General features: G+C 41.6%; 1 protein-coding gene across 1 annotated transcript; it reads right to left on the bottom strand.

Moving 5' to 3' along the window:
• Window positions 1–682: 682 nt before the first annotated feature.
• Window positions 683–26345, bottom strand: ca14.S (carbonic anhydrase 14 S homeolog). Its single transcript, XM_018233495.2, has 11 exons — window positions 26119–26345; window positions 21706–21726; window positions 18246–18425; window positions 15165–15307; window positions 11601–11696; window positions 11227–11293; window positions 10472–10629; window positions 5763–5886; window positions 5454–5471; window positions 4584–4677; window positions 683–1632 (listed from the first exon to the last, which is right to left on the bottom strand). Exons 1-11 carry the CDS (start codon window positions 26201–26203, stop codon window positions 1557–1559), a joined length of 1062 nt encoding a protein of 353 aa, XP_018088984.1. The 5' UTR covers window positions 26204–26345; the 3' UTR covers window positions 683–1556.

Below are 26345 nucleotides of genomic sequence, written 5' to 3'. Positions count from 1 at the left end.
GAATAAAATTAGAAACCTTTCTCAAATCTTTCCTAAGCAGAAGAAGGGTTGAATTTGAAAAACTTTGAATTCAAGAAGACCAAATGAAATTAAATCAAACGTTTTTGGTTTGTTTTTTGGCCGAATAGGTCTATTTTTGATCAAATTCATATTGTACAATTCAGTTTTTCCCAAAAAAAAAACTTAGATTTTTCAAAGTCCATCAATTGACTCCAAATATGTTCTAGGAGGTCCCCCATAGGCTAAAACAGCAATTTGGCAGGTTTTATATGGCGAATGGCCGAAGCCGAATTTTTAAAGAGACAGTACATGATAAATTTCAAAATTCAAATTGAATTTAGACTATTCTAATTCTAATTTTTTTTTAATACTAATTTTCACTTCGACCTTTGATAAATCTGCCCCTCAATGTGGGTACATTCAACCGCTATTTTCCTAGGATCCCTTGTAGTGAACCAATAAAAGTGGGAATGAGCCCCCACACTCTTTTTAAATTGTAGCTGCAATCCCTACTTAATCCTTTTGCAGCAAGTGTTTCCAAGCAATAATCTGAGTGGTTGGAGGGAGTATTTGGTGGCCACCATATTGTTTTCCTAAGAAACTGTGGAAGCCCCACCCATTGTACATTGGGAGATTCCAATGAGCGGGGGTTACAGACACAGACGACAAGGAGACATAAAGCTTCCCATTGGCATGTTGTGTATTTAATAGGTCTACAAAATATCAAGGGTGCGTATCAATCACGGCATCAAAGAATATAAAAATACCTTCTAATACAAACAGACCTGGGACCCTACCGTGGTTGTTAAACTGCAACTCACAGCATTTATTGAGAATAAAGCAGGGAGTTGCAGGTCAACAAAAGCAGATTTGGGGTCCCCTTTTTTATCAAATATTGATCAAGAAGTCTATATCACAGCTGTGCTTATTGCAGGTCCCCATTGGGGAACAATCCCTTTAATTAAAGGGAAATTCTAGCTAAGCAATTATCTACATTGAGATTTCTGGGGATTAACGTGGGGCTACTCTAATTAATCATCAATCGTATTTATTGACCAGCCAATTGGCACACAAGCAAATGAACATCGATTGGAAGACAAGGGAGTGTCGTTATACAGCAATATGGCAGCTCCGATAGATTTGTATGAACTTCATTTAGCGACAGCTCCCTTTAAAGGGTCAGAGGGTAACGTGTCCTCCCCTTCAGGAATTTAGTTCCATATTACGTATCCAAGTCACAGCATTATTAGTTACTCTAGAGGTAGAGGGAGTGCAAGGCATGTTGTTACTACGGCAACAGCACTAAATCTATAATAGTAATTTAGATTTCACTTTACATTAATATAAGAATATAACAAGATGGAGTAAGAAACGTTTCTGAGGACCTCAATAGCTGTAGATCCCTGGAGATTATGGTCAAGAGCGGTAAGGTCCATCTTCATTGATAGAGCCTTGACATTAAGGCCAGTCATGTTGGTCAGGCTTAAAAAGTCCTTTCCCAGTGACCCAATTATGTACATTCTTAGTTTGCCGGCCGCCATCTTGCATTAGCCAGTCTAGATGGTCCTCACCTCAGTGGGGGATGTCTGTGACTTTGAACATTTATCATGTGGTGCCCCTGACGTATCTTTCCTGAGAAGGTACAAAACGAAATAGAGTGTTATTCTTTTGGGTTGCGATGCAGGTGCTACATATGGAATAATGTACCCCCAACTGTAATTATAAGGATATTGGAAGTCACAGTGGAGTTCCTCCAGGTCGTGGTCTACGTTCCAGGTCATGGAACTCGGTTTGGAGTTACTTTTTTTTTTTTTATTATTATTATTATTACACAAGTTTCAATGAGTCATGCGACACAAATGACATCACTAAGCCGCGTTTATAAGGATAGAATACACAAAAGCCATGAATATCCTGTAAATTATATCCTTATAAATGGTCACTAGTGATGTCATCGGTTATAAACTGTGAGTAGTGATGTCATTTTTGTCACATTTTTTTTTTTTGGATTATAATAAAGTGCCCCTTGTTGGAAAATATAAGGAAATCAGGGGGCAGATTTATCAAAGGTTGAGGTAGTTTTTCGAATTTAAAAAAAATCAAATTTCTAGCTATTTTTTTGTGTAATATCGACCATTCGCCATCTAAAAACCTGCCTAATTGCTGTTTTAGCCTATGGGGGACCTCCTTGGAGTCAATTGGTGGACTTTGAAAATTCTAAGTATTTTTGGGGAAAAACTTAGATTCGAATTCGATCGAATGCGCTATTACTTCGTATGTGCCCGAATGGGAATCGTACAGACTTATTTGATCAAAAAGTTTGACTTAATTTCGGTTGGTCTTTTTGAATTCAAATTTCGAAGTTTTTCAAAATCAACGTTTTTTTGTGAAAATCTTAGATTCGAATTCGACCGAAAGCGATATTACTCCGATTCGAAATCGGGTGAATACGGACGTATTCGATCGAAAACTTAAAACTTTGACTTCATTTGAAGTTTTTCAAATTTGAAATTGGACCCTTGATAAATCTGCCCCTAGAAGTCACCTTGGAGTTCCATGACCTTCGGCCTTGTGCTTTAATATGGTCATGAACTCCTTGGTGACTTATAATATCCTTATATTTTACAATAGGGGGTACTTCACTATATACAGTATTTGACAGGATGTCGTATTCATGGCTCTCGTGCATTATACTAGTGATGTGTGGGTTGGGTGAAACCCGACCCAAACCCGACTTCCGAGTTCCTTTTATAGCCCCGCCCTGCTGATGACATCACAAAAGGGGTGGGGCGAGCAGGCACACGGCTATAAAACTAAACCACTGGCCAAAAGATCTTGGTGTCATCTTTTATACAGGGGTTATGCTTGGAATTGTGAGTAAAGGAAGAGGAGGGTGGAGCCCAGACAGGCTCAGCTGTGATTGGCTGCTAATAACGAGCATGAGAATAAATGGATGAACAGGGCAGAGTGGCTTTACCATCCCACAGAGTATAAAGGACATAGACTGCAGCCAAGAGGAGTGAAGTTATATAGATACAGTATATAGAGTAGATCAGAGGATACAGTGGTGTGAAAAACTATTTGCCCCCTTCCTGATTTCTTATTCTTTTGCATGTTTGTCACACAAAATATTTCTGATCATCAAACACATTTAACTATTAGTCAAAGATAACACAAGTAAACACAAAATGCAGTTTTTAAATGAGGGTTTTTATTATTTAGGGAGAAAAGAAATCCAAACCTGTGTGAAAAAGTAATTGCCCCCTGAACCTAATAACTGGTTGGGCCACCCTTAGCAGCAATAACTGCAATCAAGTGTTTGCGATAACTTGCAACGAGTCTTTTACAGCGCTCTGGAGGAATTTTGGCCCACTCATCTTTGCAGAATTGTTGTAATTCAGCTTTATTTGAGGGTTTTCTAGCATGAAGCGCCTTTTTAAGGTCATGCCACAACATCTCAATAGGATTCAGGTCAGGACTTTGACTAGGCCACTCCAAAGTCTTCATTTTGTTTTTCTTCAGCCATTCAGAGGTGGATTTGCTGGTGTGTTTTGGCTCATTGTCCTGCTGCAGCACCCAAGATCGCTTCAGCTTGAGTTGACGAACAGATGGCCGGACATTCTCCTTCAGGATTTTTTGGTAGACAGTAGAATTCATGGTTCCATCTATCACAGCAAGTCTTCCAGGTCCTGAAGCAGCAAAACAAGCCCAGACCATCACACTACCACCACCATATTTTACTGTTGGTATGATGTTCTTTTTCTGAAATGCTGTGTTACTTTTACGCCAGATGTAACGGGACGCGCACCTTCCAAAAAGTTCAACTTTTGTCTCCTCGGTCCACAAGGTATTTTCCCAAAAGTCTTGGCAATCATTGAGATGTTTTTTAGCAAAATTGAGACGAGCCTTAATGTTCTTTTTGCTTAAAAGTGGTTTGCGCCTTGGAAATGTGCCATGCAGGCCGTTTTTGCCCAGTCTCTTTCTTATGGTGGAGTCGTGAACACTGACCTTAATTGAGGCAAGTGAGGCCTGCAGTTCTTTAGATGTTGTCCTGGGGTCTTTTGTGGCCTCTCGGATGAGTTGTCTCTGCGCTCTTGGGGTCATTTTGGTCGGCCGGCCACTCCTGGGAAGGTTCACCACTGTTCCATGTTTTTGCCATTTGTGGATAATGGCTCTCACTGTGGTTTCGCTGGAGTCCCAAAGCTTTAGAAATGGCTTTATAACCTTTGAAATTGAACTCAGGTGTGATAAACCACAGTTAAGTTATTTTTTAACAAGGGGGGCAATCACTTTTTCACACAGGCCCATGTAGATTTGGAGTTTTTTTTCTCCCTTAATAACGTAAACCTTCATTTAAAAACTGCATTTTGTGTTCAATTATGTTATCTTTGACTAATAGTTAACGGTTTTTGATGAGCAGAAACATTTAAGTGTGACAAACATGCAAAAGAATAAGAAATCAGGAAGGGGGCAAATAGTTTTTCACACCACTGTACATATTGGGTGGGTGGTGGCGATTTTTGGGGTCACAGTCCAGCAGATGAGCTTTGTTACAACGATGGGCTGTTTGGTGAAGGTCTTACCGTGTCTTTCTGTAGATACAATAGAGAACGAAGCCAATGACAACAATTCCCAGGAATATCCCGAAGATGATGGCTAGGATGTTCCCCACGGTCCCTGTAGTGTCAAAGGAAGGAGGATTTAGTGTCCTGCTCATATCTACAGGTTTCTCACTGCATATTAACAACAGTGTAAGTGCATAATATTCATAGGAATTAATGATATCATACAGCAGTAATAATTAGTTCCCTGCCTTTATATGGTCACAGAACAACCTCTCAGAGGCTTCTAATATCCTTATCATTTACAGTAGGGGGTACATTATCCCTTATAATACACGAGTGATACTCAGAGTTCCCTGTATAACTCAGCCTGCAGCCTTGTGTCTTTATATGGTCACAGAACAACCCCTCAGTGACTTCTAATATCCTTATCATTTACAGTAGGGGGTACATTATCCCTTATAATACATGTGATACTCAGAGTTCCCTGTATAACTCAGCCTGCAGCCTTGTGCCTTTATATGGTCACAGAACAACCCCTCAGTGACTTCTAATATCCTTATCATTTACAGTAGGGGGTACATTATCCCTTATAATACATGAGTGCTACTCAGAGTTCCCTGTATAACTCAGCCTGCAGCCTTGTGTCTTTATATGGTCACAGAACAACCCCTCAGTGACTTCTAATATCCTTATCATTTACAGTAGGGGGTACATTATCCCTTATAATACATGAGTGATACTCAGAGTTCCCTGTATAACTCAGCCTGCAGCCTTGTGCCTTTATATGGTCACAGAACAACCCCTCAGTGACTTCTAATATCCTTATCATTTACAGTAGTCACAAATCAAAGTGACAAGTAGCAGTTACATAAGAGCAATGATACATACCTGTAGCAAAGGTTGAAGCTGCAAATGGTAAAAATAAAAGAGAATATGTGAGAGTGTATAATTAATAGACAAATAACAAGACAAGACACAAGCAAGAGTTGGGTTTCTAATTCATCCATTCCATGGGTTATCACTTCATTAAAATGCATACCACAGACCTCACCGGTTTTTATGCAGCCATGCAATATATATACAGTCACTGCCACATGACTATGTGGTCTGCATTTGTACCCAGGGAGATAAGTGACAAACTGCATCTCGTACAGGCATTAGGAGGAGTAAAGAGCATGGATGTGATTGGATACTTACGTATGTGGAAGGAAGAATACACTGTCCTGCTATTAAGGGGCTGGGCTTCTCGGACATTGTTTCCCAGCTCCTCTGGGGTGACTCCTTGCTCTGTAGAGTAGAGGATTGTCTGCAGTTTCTCCAGCTGGGGACATAAGCACAAACATGGACAGACATGAGCAGAATGTGATTACAATGGGCAGCTGCAGAAATGTGCTGATCACTGCACAGGGAGAAAAGTGGCGTCTGTTGGCCAAGATGAAGCGGCAGTTTGGTAAAATTGATGAGGGGGCTATTCTAAGCACTTTTGTAATGTAAATTCATTATTTATTTTATTTTCATTCCAAGATATTATGGGATACATGTACTGTTAATAGGAATGAATTTTGTTACAACAGCACCACCTGCTGGTCAGTTTCATGTGCTGTTAATGTGAATGAATTTTGTTACAACAGCGCCACCTGCTGGTCAGTTTCCCACCAGTCTGACCACCAAGTAGTCAAGGAAGTTGTCAGGAGAGAGAAAGAGGCTGCTCTGATGTTCTTCTGCTTAGGAAAGATTTGAGAAAGGTTTCTAATTTTTTTTTCCTAAGCAGAAGAACATCAGAGCAGCCTCTTTCTCTCTCCTGACAACTTCCTTGACTACTTGGTGGTCAGACTGGTGGGAAACTGACCAGCAGGTGGCGCTGTTGGAACAAAATTCATTCACATTAACAGTACATGTATCCCTTAATATCTTGGAATAAAATAACTTACCAAAACTCTGCTTGCGCTCCTCTTCAGAAAAGGCGACAGGGTGACGATCCATCATGCGGAGCTCGATTTCTCCTTCCTGGCTATCTCCTATAAGGAAAGCAGGGAGGAGAAATCGAGCGCCGCACGATGGATCACCCCATCGCCTTTTCTGAAGAGGAGCGCAAGCGGAGTTTCGGTAAGTTATTTCTAAATAAAGACTTTGCGATATGAAAGTTTAATATGTGTTGGTGGGTTTTTTTCATAGTATATGAACAATTTTTTTAACGAAATGTTGATGTTACTGATCTTTTAAAGAAAAACTTTATCCCCAAAATTAATATTTAAACAACAGTTCATATCAGGGGTCCCCAAACGAAAGGCCAAAGACATTCCTGAACTGTGCAGCCAAGCCAAGCCTGCAATAAACGTAGCACACCAAATTGGACAATGGCACGCCAAATTGGATGTGCAGCTGCTGTTGGCCCCCCAGACCCCTCCCAACCCCCTGACAACCCCCCCCCCCTTCCCCGCAGTCCTTGCAAAAAATTTTGCCTTTACACCGGTCCCTGGGCCAAAAAAGGTTGGGGACCGTGGTTTATATCATATTTAGTGGCATATTAAAGAATCTTACCAAACTGGAATATATATTTAAGTAAATATTGTCCTTTTACCTCTTGCCTTGAACCACCATTTTGTGATGGTTTGTGTGCTGCCTCAGAGATCACCTGGCCAGAAATACTGCAGCTCTAACTGTAACAGGAAGAGATCACTTGACCAGAAATACTGCAGCTCTAACTGTAACAGTAAGAGATCATCTGACCAGAAATACTGCAGCTCTAACTGTAACAGGAAAAGATCACCTGACCAGAAATACTGCAGCTCTAACTGTAACAGGAAGAGATCACCTGACCAGAAATACTGCAGCTCTAACTGTAACAGGAAGAGATCACCTGACCAGAAATACTGCAGCTCTAACTGTAACAGGAAGAGATCACCTGACCAGAAATACTGCAGCTCTAACTGTAACAGGAAGAGATCACCTGACCAGAAATACTGCAGCTCTAACTGTAACAGGAAGAGATCACCTGACCAGAAATACTGCAGCTCTAACTGTAACAGGAAGAAGTGTGGAAGCAAAAGACAGAACTCTGTCTGTTAATTGGCTCATGTGACCTAACATGTATAGTATGTTTGTGTGCATCGTGAATCCTACAATCCCAGGGGACGGCCCTTATATTTTAAAATGGCAATTTTCTATTTATGATTACCCAATGGCACATACTACTAAAAAGGTATATTATTATGAAAAGTGTTTATTTACATGAAGCAGGGTTTTACACATGAACTGTTTTATGCAAGATCTTTTTATAGAGACCTACATTGTTTGAGGGGTATAGTTGTCCTTTAACCTGCTAAACATGTTATGCTATTCTGGCAGAAGGGAGTATAAACGATGACAGTGGATGGACTACTTCGCCTACAGCATTTTTATTAGGCATCGGAGAATCCAAATAAACACACGGCGCTGACATTGAGCCTCTTATGCTGCTGGGAGACGCTGACTCACACTCGCAGATTTATTAGTCGGCCACTCGATTCTCCCGGTGCTCAGAATGTTTTCCTTTACATTGTTGGGAAGGGGCCAACAATGATAGTGGGACCTGCCTTTCTTCCTACTAATGAGCCATGAAAGGATTGGTTTATTGCACATCAGCTGTAAGGATTCCCTTTAGAGTTTACTAGAATGGGGCCCCCCAATAGTCTGTTCATTGGGGCTGGACCCATAGTAGTCCCACCGACTGTACCCAAGTAGCGCTTTATACCACCACCATCACCAAATTTGTAATCCCAGTCGCTTCTTGTATCCCTTAACCCCTCTGTGGCCTGCAACAGCCACTTTATATTAACGTTTTCTTATAGGAAAGAATAAGTTGTTCACATGGGGCCCCTGGAGTCAATGGGCTTTGGCGCAGTCACATCCCATGCACCCCCGGCATCCAGACACTTTCACACTTTGTCCCTATGGCCAAAAATCAGATCTCAATTTGGAATTGGAAAATGGGGATATTATAGGCAACACCCCCTTCCTCCCACAATGCATTTGGTTGCACCCATTTGTGCTCAGATGTGCACCAGCCCCAACCAAATTGTTATAAGAATAGTTAGGCGGTCTCTCTCATATACTGTATATAGTGGTCTGATATTGGAAGTCCTTCGGCCTCGTGTTTTTATATGGTCATGGAACTCCTCTGTGACTTATAATATCCTTATATTTTACAATAGGGGGTACTTTATTATAACTATAAGTCACAGAGGAGTCCCATAACGATATAAAAGCACGAGGCCGAAGGACTTCTAATATCCTCATATTTTGCAGCAGGGGGTATTTTATTTATTATAATACACAAGTTTCAGTGAGTCATGTGACAGAAATGACATCACTAAGCTCTGATTATAACCGATGACATCACTAAGCACCGTTGATAAGGATATAATTTACAGGATATTCATGGTTTTTGTGTATTATATATATATAATACACAAAAGCTATGTTTATCTTGTAAATGATATCCTTATAAACGGTGAGTTCTGATGTCATTTTTGTCACATGACTGTCATATGGTCATGAAACTCCTCGGTAACTTATAATATCCTTATATTTTACAAGAGGGGGTACTCTATTCACTATATAATACACAAAAGCCATGTCTATCTTGTAAATTATATCCTTATAAACAGTGAGTTCTGATGTCATCAGTTATAAACGGTGAGTTCTGATGTCATTTCTGTCACATGACTCACTGAGATTTGTGTATTATAATAAATAAAGTACCCCCAGTTACAAAATATGAGGATATTAGAAGTCACCTCGGCGTTCCATGACCTGTATAAAAACACTCGGCCTTCGGCCTTTTATATGGTCATGAGACTCCTCGATACTTATAATATCCTTATAATTTATAAGAGGGGGTACTTTCTTCACTATATAAAGCAGTTCCAAGTATCCAAGTTAACATAGGGTGCTCGGTCAATTGTAAGTATACAGTAGCAAGATAGACCTGCACACCAATTATTGTGTAATTTCTATCTTTTATTGTGCATCACAGAATACCCAACGTTTCGGCACCTTTTGGGGCCTTTATCAAGGATAAAAATGACAAAATAGGTGCGGATCCATCTTTCTACTATATATATATTTATATATCTAGAACATAGGATGCCGGCACATCACATGTATAAGTATAGGGTGCCTGGGTGCAGTGCTTTGTAGTAGTACGTGCAATGTCTCAAAAGAAGCTAGCACTCACAGGTCTTATGATGGAGAAAAGGTTTTTATTAAAGCAAAAAAAGACTAACGTTTCGGCTAGGTCCCTAGCCTTTCTCAAAGTGAGCCTTTGAGAAAGTAGCCGAAACGTTAGTCTTTTTTTGCTTTAATAAAAACCTTTTCTCCATCATAAGACCTGTGAGTGCTAGCTTCTTTTGAGCCATTATATATATAGAGAGAGAGAGAGAGAGAGAGAGAGAGAGAGAGAGAGAGAGAGAGAGAGAATATAAGAGAATATAAGAGATAGGGGTCTCCAAGTTAGTAGAACAATAACTCATCATATTTAGGAAGTGGCCCAGGTGCACCGCCCTGAACCCTCAGCATAGGGAGCGGACAACCGAAAATTCTTTGAAGCTGGCACTCAGTAAGGCAAACTTCCAGCAGGCAAAGGTTTTCAAAGTGAAAAATAGTTTATTGTATCCACAGCCTTACGCGTTTCGTGTTAACAAACACTTAATCATAGGCTATATATATATATATATATATATATATATATATATATATATATATATATATATATATATATATATATATCATCTCCCTACCTCTCTCTCCTACCAATATAATGGCATGGGGTGTATCATTTTTACTGCTGGGCACCATCAATGTCCAGTTTCAGACCCCTGACAATCCACATGTGATTTATGTGTTATCAAGCCATTTCCACTGACCTGAGATCTGGAGATTTCCACTGGATGGTAGAAGACAGTCCACAGCACGCTCTGGTAACAGGGAGGGGTGGTCAGAGACCCTGTGTAGCGGAAATAGTCTTCCAAATTCTCAGGGAGTAGGTGGCGCACGTTGAATGAAGGAACAGATACAGTTTGCCCTGTGACAAAAGTGATCATATACTCAGCACGTGGTTGGTCCAAGGCTTCCACAGCTAAAACATATACTTGGGGGCCCATTTACTTAGTTCGAGTGAAGGAATAGAGGAAAAATAGTTTGGATTTCGAATGTTTTTTTTTGGCTACTGCGACCATCGAATGGGCTACTTCGACCTTCGACTTCGAATCGAACGATTCGAACTAAAAATCGTTTGACTATTCGACCATTCGATAGTCGAAGTACTGTCTCTTTAAAAAATACTTCGACCCCCTAGTTTGCCACCTAAAACCTACCGAGGCCAATGTTAGCCTATAGGGAAGGTCCCCATAGGCTTCCTAACAATTTTCTGATCGAAGGATAATCCTTCGATCGATGGATTAAAATCCTTCGAATCGTTCGATTAGAAGGATTTAATCTTTCGAATTGCGCTAAATCCTTCGACTTCGATATTCGAAGTCGAAGGATTTCAATTCGGCAGTCGAATATTGAGGGTTAATTAACCCTCGATATTCGACCCTAGGTAAATTTGCCCCTCAGTGTTCTCTAACTGCACTGCTGTTCAGCACAACTGCCTGATATTCTTCATGTGATTTCTCACCTGCGTATCTGATGTTATCCAGTTGGCGCAATATATTAGCATAAGATGGATTATCCGTCGCCCCTATCTGAAATGTAAAAAAAACAATCATATCAGTGCCCAAACCATGGGAAGAAATTAGGACTTTAACATTATGCATATGCATTTTTAATAGTTTCCTTCTTCTGTGTGTTTTTTAAGCTGTGTAGCAGCAGCCAAGCATAGAGAGAGTGTTCTGGGACATTACTTTCCCCAGTACTGATATATCTTCAGCTGCATAAACAGAAATGTCCCCCCCAGTGCCTGCACTCTGTTTCCTAAATGTGCATCCAAGGACCCTGTTAAAGCGCTTAGCAAATTCCCAGCAAATTAGAAGAATGTGTCCCATCTCTCACCTCGAAAAATACTCCCAGCACCGCCAGTCCATCTGGCTTGCTCTTGGCTTCATTGATATCTGTGTACTTGTCAGCATTGTAATGGACAATATGCAGCTGAGGGTAAAAGATATGAATATAATTAAGACTAATGTGCCCAAGAACACATACCAGGATAAATACTGTGCCAGTTCCATGTATAATACCCCAGAACCCACAGCAGGATAAATATGATGGCAATTTCATATATAATACCCCAGACTACACAGCAGAATAGATACAGTACCAATTCCATATATAAATACCAGAGAATACACATCAAAATAAATACAGTGCCAATTTCATGTAAAATATCACAGAACACACAGCAGATAAATACAGTGCCAATTCCATTTATAATACCCCAAAACCCACAGCAGATAAATACAGGGCCAATTCCATTTATAATACCCCAGAACACACAGCAGGATAAATACAGTGCCAATTCCATGTATAATACCCCAGACTACACAGCAGAATAGATAAAGTACCAATTCCATGTATAAATACCAGAGAATACATGGCACAATAAATACAGTGCCAATTTCATGTAAAATATCACAGAACCCACAGCAGAATAAATACAGTGCCAATTCCATGTATAATACCCCAGAACCCACAGCAGATAAATACAGGACCAATTCCATGTATAATACCCCAGAACTCACAGCAGATAAATACAGGGCCAATTCCATGTATAATACCCCAGAACACACAGCAGGATAAATACAGTGCCAATTCCATGTATAATACCCCAGAACACACAGCAGATAAATACAGTGCCAATTCCATGTATAATACCCCAGAACACACAGCAGATAAATACAGTGCCAATTCCATGTATAATACCCAGAACACACAGCAGATAAATACAGGGCCAATTCCATGTATAATACCCCAGAACACACAGCAGGATAAATACAGTGCCCATTCCATGTATAATACCCCAGAACACACGGCAGGATAAATACAGTGTATAATATCTCCATCCCATTTGTAGTAGTAAATTCATTAGTGTTAGTTAGACAAGCCTTCATGAACTCCACCTATAAGGGGTGTACCTACGAGGTTCGGACTGGCCTGCTAGAGCACCAGAGCATCACCTGGTGGGTCCTGATCCTAGTGGGCCCCAGCCAAGGACAATTCCCATCAGATCTTTCTTATTCCCATTTGCCAAGGAGATACACTCCAAGGCCCCATTCTCCTTTGTGAAAACAACACAATAGGGGGCTATGGGAGGTGATAGTGAAGGCTTTGACATGCCTATGGCAACTTAAGTAAGGCTAACACAGTCAGTCAGTCACTAGTCCCTCCATGGGGTAAAAAGCACAAAATCTCTATACAGTCTATTCTCAATGAAAATACAAATTTGAATGTAAAGTTGCCCTTTAAAACCTAATCCTAAGATTTGAAATGTAGGATTTTGAACTCCAAACAAACCCCCCAGATGACAGCTCTGCTATCAGGGAAGGAAAGCAGATACACCCGTACCCTGTTGCATTATCCCACATCTGTTCTGCTATAGGTTTAATACAGCATGTGGATTGCAACAAAGATAAGGCAAAGTATGCAGGGAGTGTATGTGTATATATATATATATATACAGTATATATGAGGAGACAGGGAAGCCTAGCACCATAAAAATGTACATGAAGTATGGAATCCAGGCACATATAATTACAGATCTTATGGTGGGCTCTGTGGGGGACTGGAATGTGCAGAAGCTCTACAGCCGGTGACTGATAGGAGAGACCAACAACAAGCTCTGACTCCTGAAGCAAAGTAGCAGGAGTCGGTTCACCTCCAGCTCTGTTAGTCAGCGTCTGCTGTGCTGCTTCAGGAGTCAGAACCTAGGGTGCATAGAATACTACATCAATAGCAATCGTATTTTACTTTAAAACATCCCAATACCCATCTCCCAGTTAGCTCATCATGTGGATTTTCAATCTGGCATTAGGTGCAGACACAGCCAAACCCCCGGCGCAAGTGCTTTTGGAATAAACACAAAAGGGCAAGTGTTTGCACCCATAAGTGATCTTGTCTCCAGGATCCAGGCCTGAAGATGAACATCTCTGCTATATACATAATGCCACAAATACAGTCTCACAGCTCTGAGCTGTTACACAAGATGTACAGTTAAGATGCTGTCCACAAGAGCTTACAATCTAGAGGTCTAACGGCTGATGCTGCGGGCAGAGATACTACATAATTGTGCATGAGTAAATCTAAACACTATTACATCACAGCTACGGTCAAATTATGAGCAGACGAGTAACAGCAGGATAATCCCGTTATTTGGGTTGCACATGGGACTGTGGAGAGAATTTTGCTGACTCGGCTGGTTCAGCCATTAATGAGTCCTTTGTTTTGTAAGGGGCACAGGCTGTGGACTGGAACAAATCCCTCCCGGCCAGCGGGAGCTTCCCTGCATGATCCTGGCAAATAAATCTGTCCTGCAGTTTGTTTTGGTCCCGTGGAATTCTCAGCTAAATCCCTTTATATAAAATTAGCAGGGCCTTGGCATAGGATTTTAACTGTAACTTGAACATGGCACGGGTCTTGGCAGGGGATCTTAACTGTAACATGAACATGGCACGGGTCTTGGCATGGGATCTTAACTGTAACATGAACTTGGCACAGGCTTTGGCATGGGATCTTAACTGTAACATGAACATGGCACGGGCCTTGGCATGGGATCTTAACTGTAACATGAACATGGCACGGGTCTTTGCATGGGATTTCAAATGTAGCATAAACTTGGCACGGGCCTTGGCATGGGATCTTAACTGTAACATGAACATGTCACGGGCCTTGGCATGGAATCTTAACTGTAACATGAACTTAGCAAAGACCATGGGATCTTAACTGTAACATGAACTTGGCACAGGTCTTGGCGTGGGATCTTAACTGTAACATGAACATGACACAGGTCTTGGCGTGGGATCTTAACTGTAACATGAACATGTCACGGGCCTTGGCATGTGATCTCAACTGTAGCATGAACTTAGCAAAGACCATGGCATAACAATGTGGTTAATGTGCTACTAAAGGTTCCTCTTTGGGACCAGACTTGAACCGCCAGTCAAGGGCAGGGCCAGTTTTACAAATTTACTGATATTTTTCTTGCCCCCTGATGTCAATGGCCCCAGCACCAAGCATTCCCTGGCCGGTAAGCCTATTTTAGTATATTATAGTCAAAAAGCCTAACTGCGCCTTACCCTAACATGCCCAATCCCAACCAGCCCACATATCACCAATGCCCAAGGATATAGTGCCCCGCCAACGCATCACCTGCCCTCTCCACCTCTCTGCCAGTTTCTCACTTACTGCCCCCTGCTAGTCAGCCATTATGCCATCTCAGAACTGCAACTCCCATGCAATTGTACCCTAGGCACATACCTCTCCTCCCTGCCCATAGTTCTGGCCCTGGCACTTGGTGGTGATTTTGTCTCAACCACCCTGCCTGTAATATGACAGCACATACCAAAGTAATGACTTCTCTTATGCCAATCGCCCACACCACAATGGCATTAAGAAAGGACTTACCTCTGCAGGGAACTCCTCCCCATTGAGTCGATGCTCAGACCCTGCCTGCTTATCTGTGCTGCCCCAGTGCAAATGGAGCTGAGCAGCCTTGAATGTGCTTGGAAGCCCTCGTAGCTCCATGGTGGAGGGCAGAGAGAGTTCAGCTGGAAAATAATCCACATTAAAACAATTAGCTGATTCCAAGCATGAGATTCCAGAACTTTGATTCCATTGCTTCCAGACTAAGACCCCCATTATTTAACTTCCCATTTAATATGTGATACCCCGAGGATGGAAACAGTCAGAACCCGAAAATCAGGCATCTCAGACTTACCAAGTCTGTATATAAGTCAATGGGAGAGGCCTCTATTCTATTTGGAAGTTTGTGTGGCCTGTGCTGGAATAAGGCCGAAAATCCGACTATTTCTGACTTTTCGGGCAAAAATCTGAAAAAATTCAGGCTATTGAGGAAAAAGCCTGAAAAAATCGAGCGATTCAGGAATAAACTCTGATAAAATTATACGATTCTAATTTTCGCTAGATTTTTTCATATTTGTCCCCTATCCAATTAAATTGTGCTTTTTAAATAATATATAAGGTCCAATCTTGGATTCTAGTTTGGTCAGACTTTTTTAATTAAAATAGTTGGAAGAATTCAGATTTTGATAAATAAGGCCCTAAATCTATATGGGGTATAAATCATGGAATGTTGGAGGTTGCAGTTCCAGAAAAGTTGGACTTTATTTAGGCAGACGAGTGCGGCACACTTCAAGGTACAGTATGGAATCTGGACAGAAAAGCTTGCAATCTGACTTCATAAGAAGCCTTAAGGCAATCTATTAAACATGTAGCATTTTAACTAGAGCCAGATGATTCATTTGTAGGCACACAGTAACTGCAAAATATATTTTCATGCTGTACGTTGATATAAGGCTTTGGCAAATGGCATGTGGAATTTGCAGTGGCAGCTCCTGTAATGGGGGAGTCTGGACTGTAATCATTCCCTGCACCCCCCATCCCCATTAGACCTCTCTGAACTGTCTGGGACCTTTCTGCCTCGATCGCTTCTCTTTTTATGTCTCGCCAATAGATTATAAAAGAAAAAGGAGAATCACATGTTTTTATTGCTAATTGTAGCCTCTTATCAGAAGGGAGGACTTTCCATGATTCTCAGGGTTAACTCTACATTACACATACTGCACCCCCTTGTTTTTTTAACATCATGTGGTCTTTGCATGTTCCATTTAGTGACCATTGTTTCCATGGAACCAGCACTTTTGTAGCAGTCTCTCTCTCTGAGGCCTTCAGCCAACAAATCATCGTCATCCTCTTCCAAAGACATGAAGGACCAACATTTCACTCGTTTACTGTATCCACATTGTTCTGCTAACTTTATGGTGACCCCTCTAGCTGTATAGTCTTCTGATTCAAGGGTGTACCTAAGAGTTCCTGGAACTCAGATCTTACTAATCCCATTCTACCCCTCCCAACAACACATAGTTTCTCCTACTGCCCAAGTCAGCAGATTCCATAGATCTGTCACCTAAACAGAAAAGCTTTACAGAATGAATAGATCATGTATTATATGTATCTAGGGGGGAAGCCATTTCTTTAGGACTTTCTGACTTCCTGAGCAAGAGCCTGAGCACAGTTCAGAGCAGGAAGTTATATAGGTGCAGGCAATATTTCATCCCTGGGTTTTAAAGCAGATACAAGTTAGCAGAATGTTTTCTCACCCAAAATTAGAGATTTATTATACCCCGAGGATGGAAAAAGTCATAATCTGAAAATCCGGCATCTCAGATTTACCAAGGTTGTATACAGTATAAGTCAATGGGAGAGGTCTCTATCCTATTTGGAAGTTTCTGTGGTCTGTGCTGGAATTAGCCTGAAAATCTCCGACTTTATGGGCAAGAAACAGAAAAAAATCAGGCTATTCAGGAAAAAGCCTGAAAAAATCTAGCGATTCAGGAAAAAACTCTGATAAAATCATATATGTAAAAAATTTTCATGTTTGTCCCCGATCCGATTAAATTGTGCTTTTTTAATATATAAGATCCAGTCGTGGATTCTAGTTTGGTCTGACTTTTTTAATTAAAATAGTCAGAAGAATTCGGATTTTGATAAATAAGGCCCTAAATCTATATGGGGTTTAAATAATGGAATGTTGGAGGTTGTAGTTCCAGAAAAGTTTATTTACTTTATATAGGCAGAAGAGTGCAGCACACTTCAAGGTACAGTATGGAATCTGGATGTTTTTTTTATTTATTTACAGGCGGGGAGTAAGAAGAATAGAAACATTACAAAAAAAACGAAATTTTTCAGGGGACCAGAAAAAAATGGTATAAAATCCAGGAAAATGTAAAATCAGGGAAATGTATTATGTAAAATCAAGGAAAACTTAAAATCAGGGGATGTAAAATTGAGGTTTCACTGTATATAATAAAGGCCAAACAAATGTCCTGTAACACAGTCCTGTAAGAATAAAAAAGAGAACACAAGGTGCAGGCAGTTTTGGTTTGTACATTCACTCCTGCACAGGCCACTGATTCCATGGAATGATCATTAAAGGGGAGTTTTCTTAGGCACTTTGGATACAATGGAAATTCATAGAGCAGGTCCTAAGTACACAGCCCCATTGTGGCAGGTGGTGTGAAACAAGCAGGTGGTGGGGTGCAGGTATGGGGTGGGAATTGGCCACTGTTTTGCACCTGCTGATTGTAAATGAGCCCATTTGTGTTTCTGTTTCTTCCACTGGGGCCCCTTATTCAGGACATACACACAAGCACTAACAGAACACTTTTACTTTATGGCTCTAGAAACAATAGAGGAACCCATGAACTCTAGAGACAATAGATTTATAATTAAAGGAAATGAGGCACCTAGGGATTGCACCCAACGTTAACACAGGGACATTGTTACTGGAAAAAAAGACACACGTCCATCAAGTTCAGCCCTTTAAATTGAAATTCCTGTCTCTACTAGAGGACAACAAGGCTGCAATACATAACAATATCTGGAAGGCTATGAGTTGGACTCTGTTCTCAGATGTAGAGAAAGCAAAATCAACATGCTGGTGAACTGCATGCTGGGTGTTCCTACCGGAATGGCCATTGTTGGTCAGCGTGAAAGGCTGGTCCCCCGGGGTGTTGTATCCTTCCGGTTCTATGGGTGGCAAAGTCTCATCATAAGATACATTGCTAGTGCGGATATTGATTGGTGATTGGGCAGTCCCTCCACAGTCAGGGTACGATGCTGTCCAGTTCTCCTGCCCGTGGTGACCTGTGACCAAACATGATTATTATTATTAGGGATGCACCGAATCCAGGATTCAGCCGAATCCTTGTGTCTGGCTGAAATGAATCCTAATTTGCATATGTAAATTAGGGGCGGGGAAGGAAATCACATGACTTTTCATCACACTTTTTCCTTTCCCATCCCTAATTTGCATATGCAAATTCCCAGGGCCCCTAAGCCTAGGCCCCCCTGCTGCCTCTCCTCCCTGTCCTCTCCCCGGTCTCCTTCTCCTACCCTCCATTTCTCAGTCTCCTTCTCCTCCCCTTCCCCTCCCCATCTCCTCCCCTTCCCCTCTCCTTCTCCTCCCTTCCATTTCCCCTCCCCATATCCTCCCCTTCCCCTCTCCTTCTCCTCCCTATCTCCTCCCCTTCCCCTCTCCTTCTCCTCCCTTCCACTTCCCCTCCCCATCTCCTCCCCTTCCCCTCTCCTTCTCCTCCCTTCCACTTCCACTCCCCATCCCATCTCCTTCTCCCCCCTTCCACTTCCACTCCCCATCTCCTCCCCTTCCCCTCTCCTTTTCCTCTCTTCCACTTCCCCATCCCATCTCCTCTCCTTCCCCTTTCCTTCTCCTCCCTTCCACTTCCCCTCCCCATCTCCTCCCCTTCCCCTCTCCGTCCACTTTCTATACATGCGCTCGTGCGCACATGCAAATATAGAACTGCACTGGAGACACGCTGGATATTTTCAAATCTCCCACGCCCCAGTCTCCAGTGCTCATATTTTGATGCTCGCAGGTTGGCATGCCGCCCCTGAAATTCTGCTGCCCCTGAAATTTCGCCGCACTAGGCCCAGGCCACAAATCCGGGCCTGTCAGTTCGGTATTCGGCCAAATCTTTCACAAAGGATTCGAGGATTCAGCCGAATCCCAAATAGTGGATTCAGTGCATCCCTAATTATTACTAGTATTATTATTAAAAACCTCCACATGATTTATAACCAAGTGCATTAGAGTAAGCGGCAACCTCGCTAAAGACTGTGCAATGACATCATTCCTTTAACATGCCGTAGATATTGAAAATCTAGAGGACAGTTATGGATCTGACTTTTACAATTCCGACGTCTTCTTTGATCAACGCTGCATGTTGTCTGGCTACATACTTTATAGCAAGATCAAGTAGGAGCAGCAGGTAAAGGGTTAAATGGATGCTATCACTGACATCAAAAATGTTCCTTTCTTGACTGAAAACATCATGTATGGTGCAAAAAATAAAGATATGTGCTATTCTTTAATTGTGAAATAATAAAAGCTGTTTTACTGCCTGCATACTTCCAGTCACGTGATTCTAGCTCAGTCTCGCTCTCACCCAAAATGGCTCCTTTCATGTTTTATTTCTTTCCAGCCATTGGAATGTGTTTTCAAAAATACATCTTTTTTTCCATGCTTATTTCTAATTAAATATTAGATGTTCTATTTGAGTGTTATTTTTCCCTCCTGGATACCAGTATGTCTTTAAACTGGGCAATGATTCTAGCTTAGTCTCGCTCTCACCCAAAATGGCCTCTTTCATGCACTATAGAAATATATGCACTAGAAATATAACATTTGCATTTCAATGAGTCCCTTTTTTCACAGTGATAATTTGCTTGCAATCCCCAAAGTACAAAGCTGGGCCTTCCGCCTGAATAGCCTCATCTAGTCTTTTCCCATTCAGAGACAGGCAGGTTCTTATGTAATGATACAGCTGGGCCTAGTGCTACGATCCTTTTATATCACCCCTCTATCATCCCCCTGTATAAAAAATAAATAAACAGGGAACTCCTGACATTGATGAATCACAGTGAGAGGTGCTGGGACCTACAGCTTTCTGTGTTTACAGAGGGTGAAGGGGTCATGCCTTCAATGGGGCACTCAAGGGGGCTCCGTGAATCTATAGAGCTAGGTTTCAACCCGATTGCTGAAATTACAAACTGGAAAACTGCTGAATAAAAAGTTAAATAACTCAAAAACCACAAATAATATTTTTTTTTAAAAAAAGAAGACCAATTGCAAATTGTCTCAGAATATCACTTTCTACCTCATTGTTAAATAACAATCGCTTGTTTTTGCTGAGGTAAGTCATATGGTATCAGCCTACTCTACTGTCTGCATAAAGCAAAACAGTCAAAAGTTATACTCATTCCCTTGCCTATTTCGTATTTCAGTATATTTTGCTGGGACCTACAGCTTTCTGTGTTTACAGAGGGTGAAGGGGTCATGCCTTCAATGGGGCACTCAATGGGGCACTCAAGGGGGCTCCGTGAATCTATAGAGCTAGGTTTCTAAACAATAAAGCCACCCTGCTTATAAAAAGTGGGAAAAAAAACCTTGAATTGTTCAAGATGTATTATACCCGAGGCTGCATCCGAAAATCCGCCATCTCAGACCTGCCGAGGTTGTCAGTGGAGGAGGTCCCTATCCTATATAGAAGTTTCTTTAGTCTGCGCTGGAATTAGCCCCAAAATCCGACTATTTTAGGCTTTTCGGGCAAATTTCCGAAAAATTCTGGCTTTTCAGGAAGAACCCTGAAAAAATAGAGTGATTCCGGAGAAAAATCCGAAAATGTTTTCTGATTCTTCACTCGATTTTATCGAGTTTTTCCCCAAACCGATTGAATCGTGCTTTTTTAACAATAAATAAGGTCAAATCGTGGATTTTAGTTTGGCTGGACTTTTTTATTTTAAAAAAATCAGATAAATTCGGATTTTAATACATTTTCTATAAGTTATAGAATAGCTAATTCACTTTTACTTGTTTTTGAATTATTCGCCTTCTTCTGACTCTTTCCAGCTATCAAATGGGGGTCACTGACCCCATCTAAAATCAAATGCGCCGTAAGGCCACAAATATATTGTTATTGTTTTATTGCTCGACTTTCTATGGAACCTCTCCTCTTCCTATTCCAGTCTATTATTAAAATCAGTGCATGGTTGCTAGGGTCATTTAGACCCTAGCAACCCGATTGCTCAAATTACAAACTGGAAAGCTGCTGAATAAAAAGTTAAATAACTCAAAAACCACAAATAATTTTTTTTTTTAAAAAAAAAAGAAGACCAATTGCAAATTGTCTCAGAATATTACTTTCTACATCATTTACTAAACAATCGCTTGTCTTTGCTGAGGTAAGTCATATGGTATCAGTCTACTCTACTGTCTGCATAAAGCTAAACAGTCAAAGGTTATACTCATCCCTTTGCCTATTTCGTATTTCAGTATATTTTGTAAAGGGAATAATAGGATGCAATGACTTCGGGCTTGTGTGTAGAATCAATATAAACAGAATATTACCTGTATAGGTCCAGCCCGAACCTGAAAAACAAAGAAAAAACAAATGACATCATTGCCTTATGTTTAATATCTGTATCATTTCTCCTTGACATGGTAGTGGCAGCCATTTTCCTGATACTCCATCCTTTCCCGCCTTTTTTCCCCGACAACAAGTGGCTTGCATCAAACAAAATGGCTTCCTATGTGTGAAGCAGAACAGATGTCAAGTGACACGGTGAGCTAGAAAACAATATGTCTGGTTCCTTTGGCTTCATGTACATACCGGCTACACGCTATACATCTTCAGGGACATTTTTCCATCACTTTGCCCTTTTTTTAACCCCATTTCTATGAACTAAGGGGCCCCATATTTTGACGTTATTGAAATCTCTCTAATAAATTGGCGTCAAAATGTTAAATATTTCTAGAACTTAAAGGGAAAGCTTATTTTAAAACAGGGAGTTCAGTTTAGGCCTAATTACTTTTGGCTTTGCAATGCCCTGTATTTATTTCGGCTCCAGACACGGAAAAACACGTTTACTCAGGCTACACTCCAGCGCCATGAAATCTGTGAGTGTATCCATTATATTAATGATAAACTTGCATTTCTGTTTTGCTGGTGGGGTAGAAAGAAAAACAAGTGATTCTTGACCTATCGACCCCCGCTGGTTGAGAAGTGACTCGGTCCTGGTTAACTGGTACTAATGGCGGGACAAAGGGTAAGTAACTGTATGGCAGAAAGAACAGAAAATGCATTGAAGGAGATTCTCCAGACAAACGCAGCTTTGTGAGATTTCTTATTAAAGAGGAGGGGAATTATCCATCCCCCCATTCAGGGGTGTAATTATCAAGGAAGCAGACCCAGTGGCTGCTGGGGGGACCAGTCACCAAAACCAATAAGCACCTTCAATATATGTATGGTTAACAGCGGGCCTTAAAATGTAGCTTAGTTAGTTAACCAAGATCCCACCACCATTATTTATAGAAATAACCCCATCTCCCTGGGATTCTCTTCTTCCCTGACCCCCTTCCCCCTTGCGTCCAAACCACTAATTCCGCAAATAGTTACCTATCCAATTATTCCACTGGAAAATCACTTTTAGCTAATTACAACGGGAAGGGGACAATGTAACCCAGAAAAGATAAACCTCCCTCTCTCTTTTATTTAGATTGCGACTTAGTAGAAAAAAGGCTTCTTTCCAACCCTGAATTTTCCCACACAAAACAAAAGGGCTTTTTTTTTTTAAACAGAGCACAGAGTGTGGATCTGCAGCCAAATGAGCACCCTGCGCTGTGATTAAAAAGAAACATTCTCCCGGCCCTTTAATTCATTTAACTTTTCTAGGAATTCCAAGCCGAGACATTAATCCTTGTTATATTAAGTAAAGTAAAATTCTACGTAGCCAGAATAACTTTCTTGGGGTAGTTTGGTTGAGGGGGGGGGGGTGACAGATTTGAATCTAATTTCTGTAATAGTTTACTACTACACACACTCCTGTAAACAGTAAATCCCAGGCACATTGTTTCTAAAGGTAGCCATACATTGGCAGATAAAGTTGCTAATATCGGTCCTTTAGACCAGGGCTGTCCAACTGGTGGCCCGCGGGCCATGTAGGCCCTCTGTACCATATAAATTGGACAGCACCGCTTTAGACCAATACGGCAATTTATCTGCCCTTGTATGTGGCTTCCGATGGGTCTTCCCGATTGATATCTGGCCACGATATTGATCGGCAGGGCCGGAACTAGGGGTAGGCAGAAGAGGCACGTGCCTAGGGCGCAAAGGTAGAGGGCACTTACCTCTTCTGACGCCTTCCCCTATTTCCAGAAGGAGTGGTAGCAGTTTTCCGCTCCCCTGCGCATGCGCACTTGTGCACCCCTGACGCATGCGCTTCCTTGGCGCATGCACACTTGCGCCTCCTCGGCGTATGCGCACTTGCGCATCGCATCCTCGGCGCATGCACAAATGGTGGGGGGGGCGGAGTAGGCGCTGGGTTGCCTAGGGCAGCCGGCCTTCTTGGCCCGGCACTGTCGATCGGGAAGGTTTAATTGTTTCCGGTGACCAACCCATCGGAGCCCATTGCTCCTCATTGTAATCCCGAGGAGCAATGGGCTCCGATCACCGGTCGATATCGTTGCCAGATATTGATCAGGAAGACCCGTCGTTGTAACCCCAATATAGCCCTGCCGTTGGTGGGCATATTGGGGAAAGATCCGCTCGTTTGTCGATGTCGCCAGAGAACGGATTTCTTTGTGTATGGCCAACTTTATTGCTTTACCACCTCCGCTGGCAGTAGGAGGTGTTATTCCACATCACATTGAAGTAAACAGACTATCAAATATCTGACACAAATGGAGATTTTAGGAGTTTGCTGCTGTAGTCTGAAAATTCTGGTCCAGAAAACCTGAAATTAGCCTACTTTGGACCCTAACAGCAATGACACATAAGAGTTATTCCCACTGGCATTTTGCCATCTGCAGGTGGCAAAATAATGGCAATTGCCCTTTCACTTAATTAAATGGTAATCTCTTGTACCCTGCTGGTGCACTCATGGCTCAGGCAACACTATCATTAAGGTCAGAAGTAGGGAATGTTCTGGCTGTATATCCATGCGCCACTGGCTGCAGAGAACAGTCTTAAAGCACAACTCACAAACAAAAATATGGTAAAATGGCCAGTATCACCCCTTGACTCCCTTGTATATTTTCTCATAATGTTTTAACCTTTCACAATCTGTAGAATTTAAATCTGAATTGAATTTGATCTGTAGAGCTGATTCTGTGGCTCTGGATTTCTGTTGGATCTATGCTGTACTGTTTGTTAGATCGAAGACCTGTGCCATGGAAAGGGTTAAAGAAATGGTATGGCAAGCTTAGCATTTCTCGATCTTCTTCAAGAAATAGTACAAGTAATTATTTGCCCAAAATTAAAAAGTTTTTTTTTGTTGTTGTTGTTCTACTTTCAAAGTAACTGAATTTACCTGGACAATAACTTGATTTATATATATAAGTTATTGTCCAGGTTAATCCAGTTACTATATTTCTGTGTATGTGCATGTCACTTATTAATGTATATATTTAACAGAAAACATAGAGCCAATTCTAAACTGTGAATCTCCTGATTTTAAAACTTGAAGGTTAAATTAGCCAGTTATGGTAAGAAATGGGGTTGGCTATTTATTTGTGCCCTGGGTACCCCGGGAACTATAGCAGGGTGACTGTTACCCCAATGTTTCTATATATCTGTAACCTTGTTATGAGCTAAGGGGGCCCAGTCTGAAGGTCAGTTAGGGGGAGATTTGGGGTGAGTGATTATTTGTACCCTGGGTACCCCTGTAACTATAGCAGGGTGACACCCCAATGTTTCTATATATCTGTAACCTTGTTATGAGCTAAGGGGGCCCAACCTGAAGGTCAGTTAGGGGGAGATTTGGGGTGAGTGTTTATTTGTGCCCTGGGTACCCCTGTAACTATAGCAGGGTGACTGTTACCCCAATGTTTCTATATATCTGTAACCTTGTTATGAGCTAAGGGGGCCCAGTCTGAAGGCCAGTTAGGGGGAGATTTGGGGTAAGTGCTTATTTGTGTCCTGGGTACCCCTGGAACTATAGCAGGGTGACTGATACCCCAATGTTTCTATATATCTGTAACCTTGTTATGAGCTAAGGGGGCCCAGCCTGAAGGTCAGTTAGGGGGAGATTTGGGGTGAGTCTTTATTTGTACCCTGGGTACACCTGGAACTATAGCAGGGTGACACCCCAATGTTTCTATATATCTGTAACCTTGTTATGAGCTAAGGGGGCCCAGTCTGAAGGTCAGTTAGGGGGAGATTTGGGGTGAGTGCTTATTTGTACCCTGGGTACCCCTGGCACTATAGCAGGGTGACACCCCAATGTTTCTATATATCTGTAACCTTGTTATGAGCTAAGGGGGTCCAGTCTGAAGGTCAGTTAGGGGGAGATTTGGGGTGAGTGTTTATTTGTACCCTGGGTACCCCTGGAACTATAGCAGGGTGACTGTTACCCCAATGTTTCTATATATCTGTAACCTTGTTTTGAGCTAAGGGGGCTGCTCTTGCTAGTGGTTTCAACACAAAGTCAAGAAATGAATAAAATAATTTGGCTGGCAATGACCTAGAGACATTTAACTTCTATCTAAATAGAGTAGGGCATGCATTACACAATGTAATTATATTAATATTTACCATGAGTTGGGAAAAAAAACTACCAATAAATGCAAAACTGATACAAATGGAATAGAGAGCCCTGAGCTCAGAAGCTTGCAATCATACAGGTGCTAAAACAGAGATAACAGCACCTGCAATTGTTAGTATGGAGAGAGAGGTCATTGCAAACAGAAAATGAATCATGTGTTAAAGAGATAAAAATGGTTGATATTTGCTGGCAGATTCTGCATTTTTGGGAATGCACTCACCTCTAACTGTGACATGGGATATGCTGAGGATGAGAAAGGGAAGGCACAGTATCCTGACTCGCAGGCAGGTAGTAGGGACAGACATATCCTGAGATGATTCAGTAACCAAAGTAGTGAAGGTCCTGTGTGTACCTCTCCCTACAGCTTCTCTGCACAAGTTTGGTCCAGCAGATCTCTCTGTCTGTCTCTGCAATCAACTGCACACTGCCTTATAAATAGGTCTCTAG

This window comes from Xenopus laevis, chromosome 8S (assembly GCF_017654675.1).
Source record: "Xenopus laevis strain J_2021 chromosome 8S, Xenopus_laevis_v10.1, whole genome shotgun sequence".
Classification (NCBI taxonomy): Eukaryota; Metazoa; Chordata; class Amphibia; order Anura; family Pipidae; genus Xenopus; species Xenopus laevis.
This window is presented reverse-complemented; position numbering and strand designations above follow the sequence as displayed.

Excerpts from the sequence above, each read along its gene's own strand:
- ca14.S (XM_018233495.2), bottom strand. The coding sequence starts at position 26,203 with ATGTCTGTCCCTACTACCTGCCTGCGAGTCAGGATACTGTGCCTTCCC. Across the intron at positions 11,697-15,164 it reads GGGAGGAGTTCCCTGCAGAG|CTGCATATTGTCCATTACAA; the intron begins GTAAGTCCTTTC and ends TTTTACCCTCAG. Across the intron at positions 11,294-11,600 it reads TGCTGGGAGTATTTTTCGAG|ATAGGGGCGACGGATAATCC; the intron begins GTGAGAGATGGG and ends TTTACATTTCAG.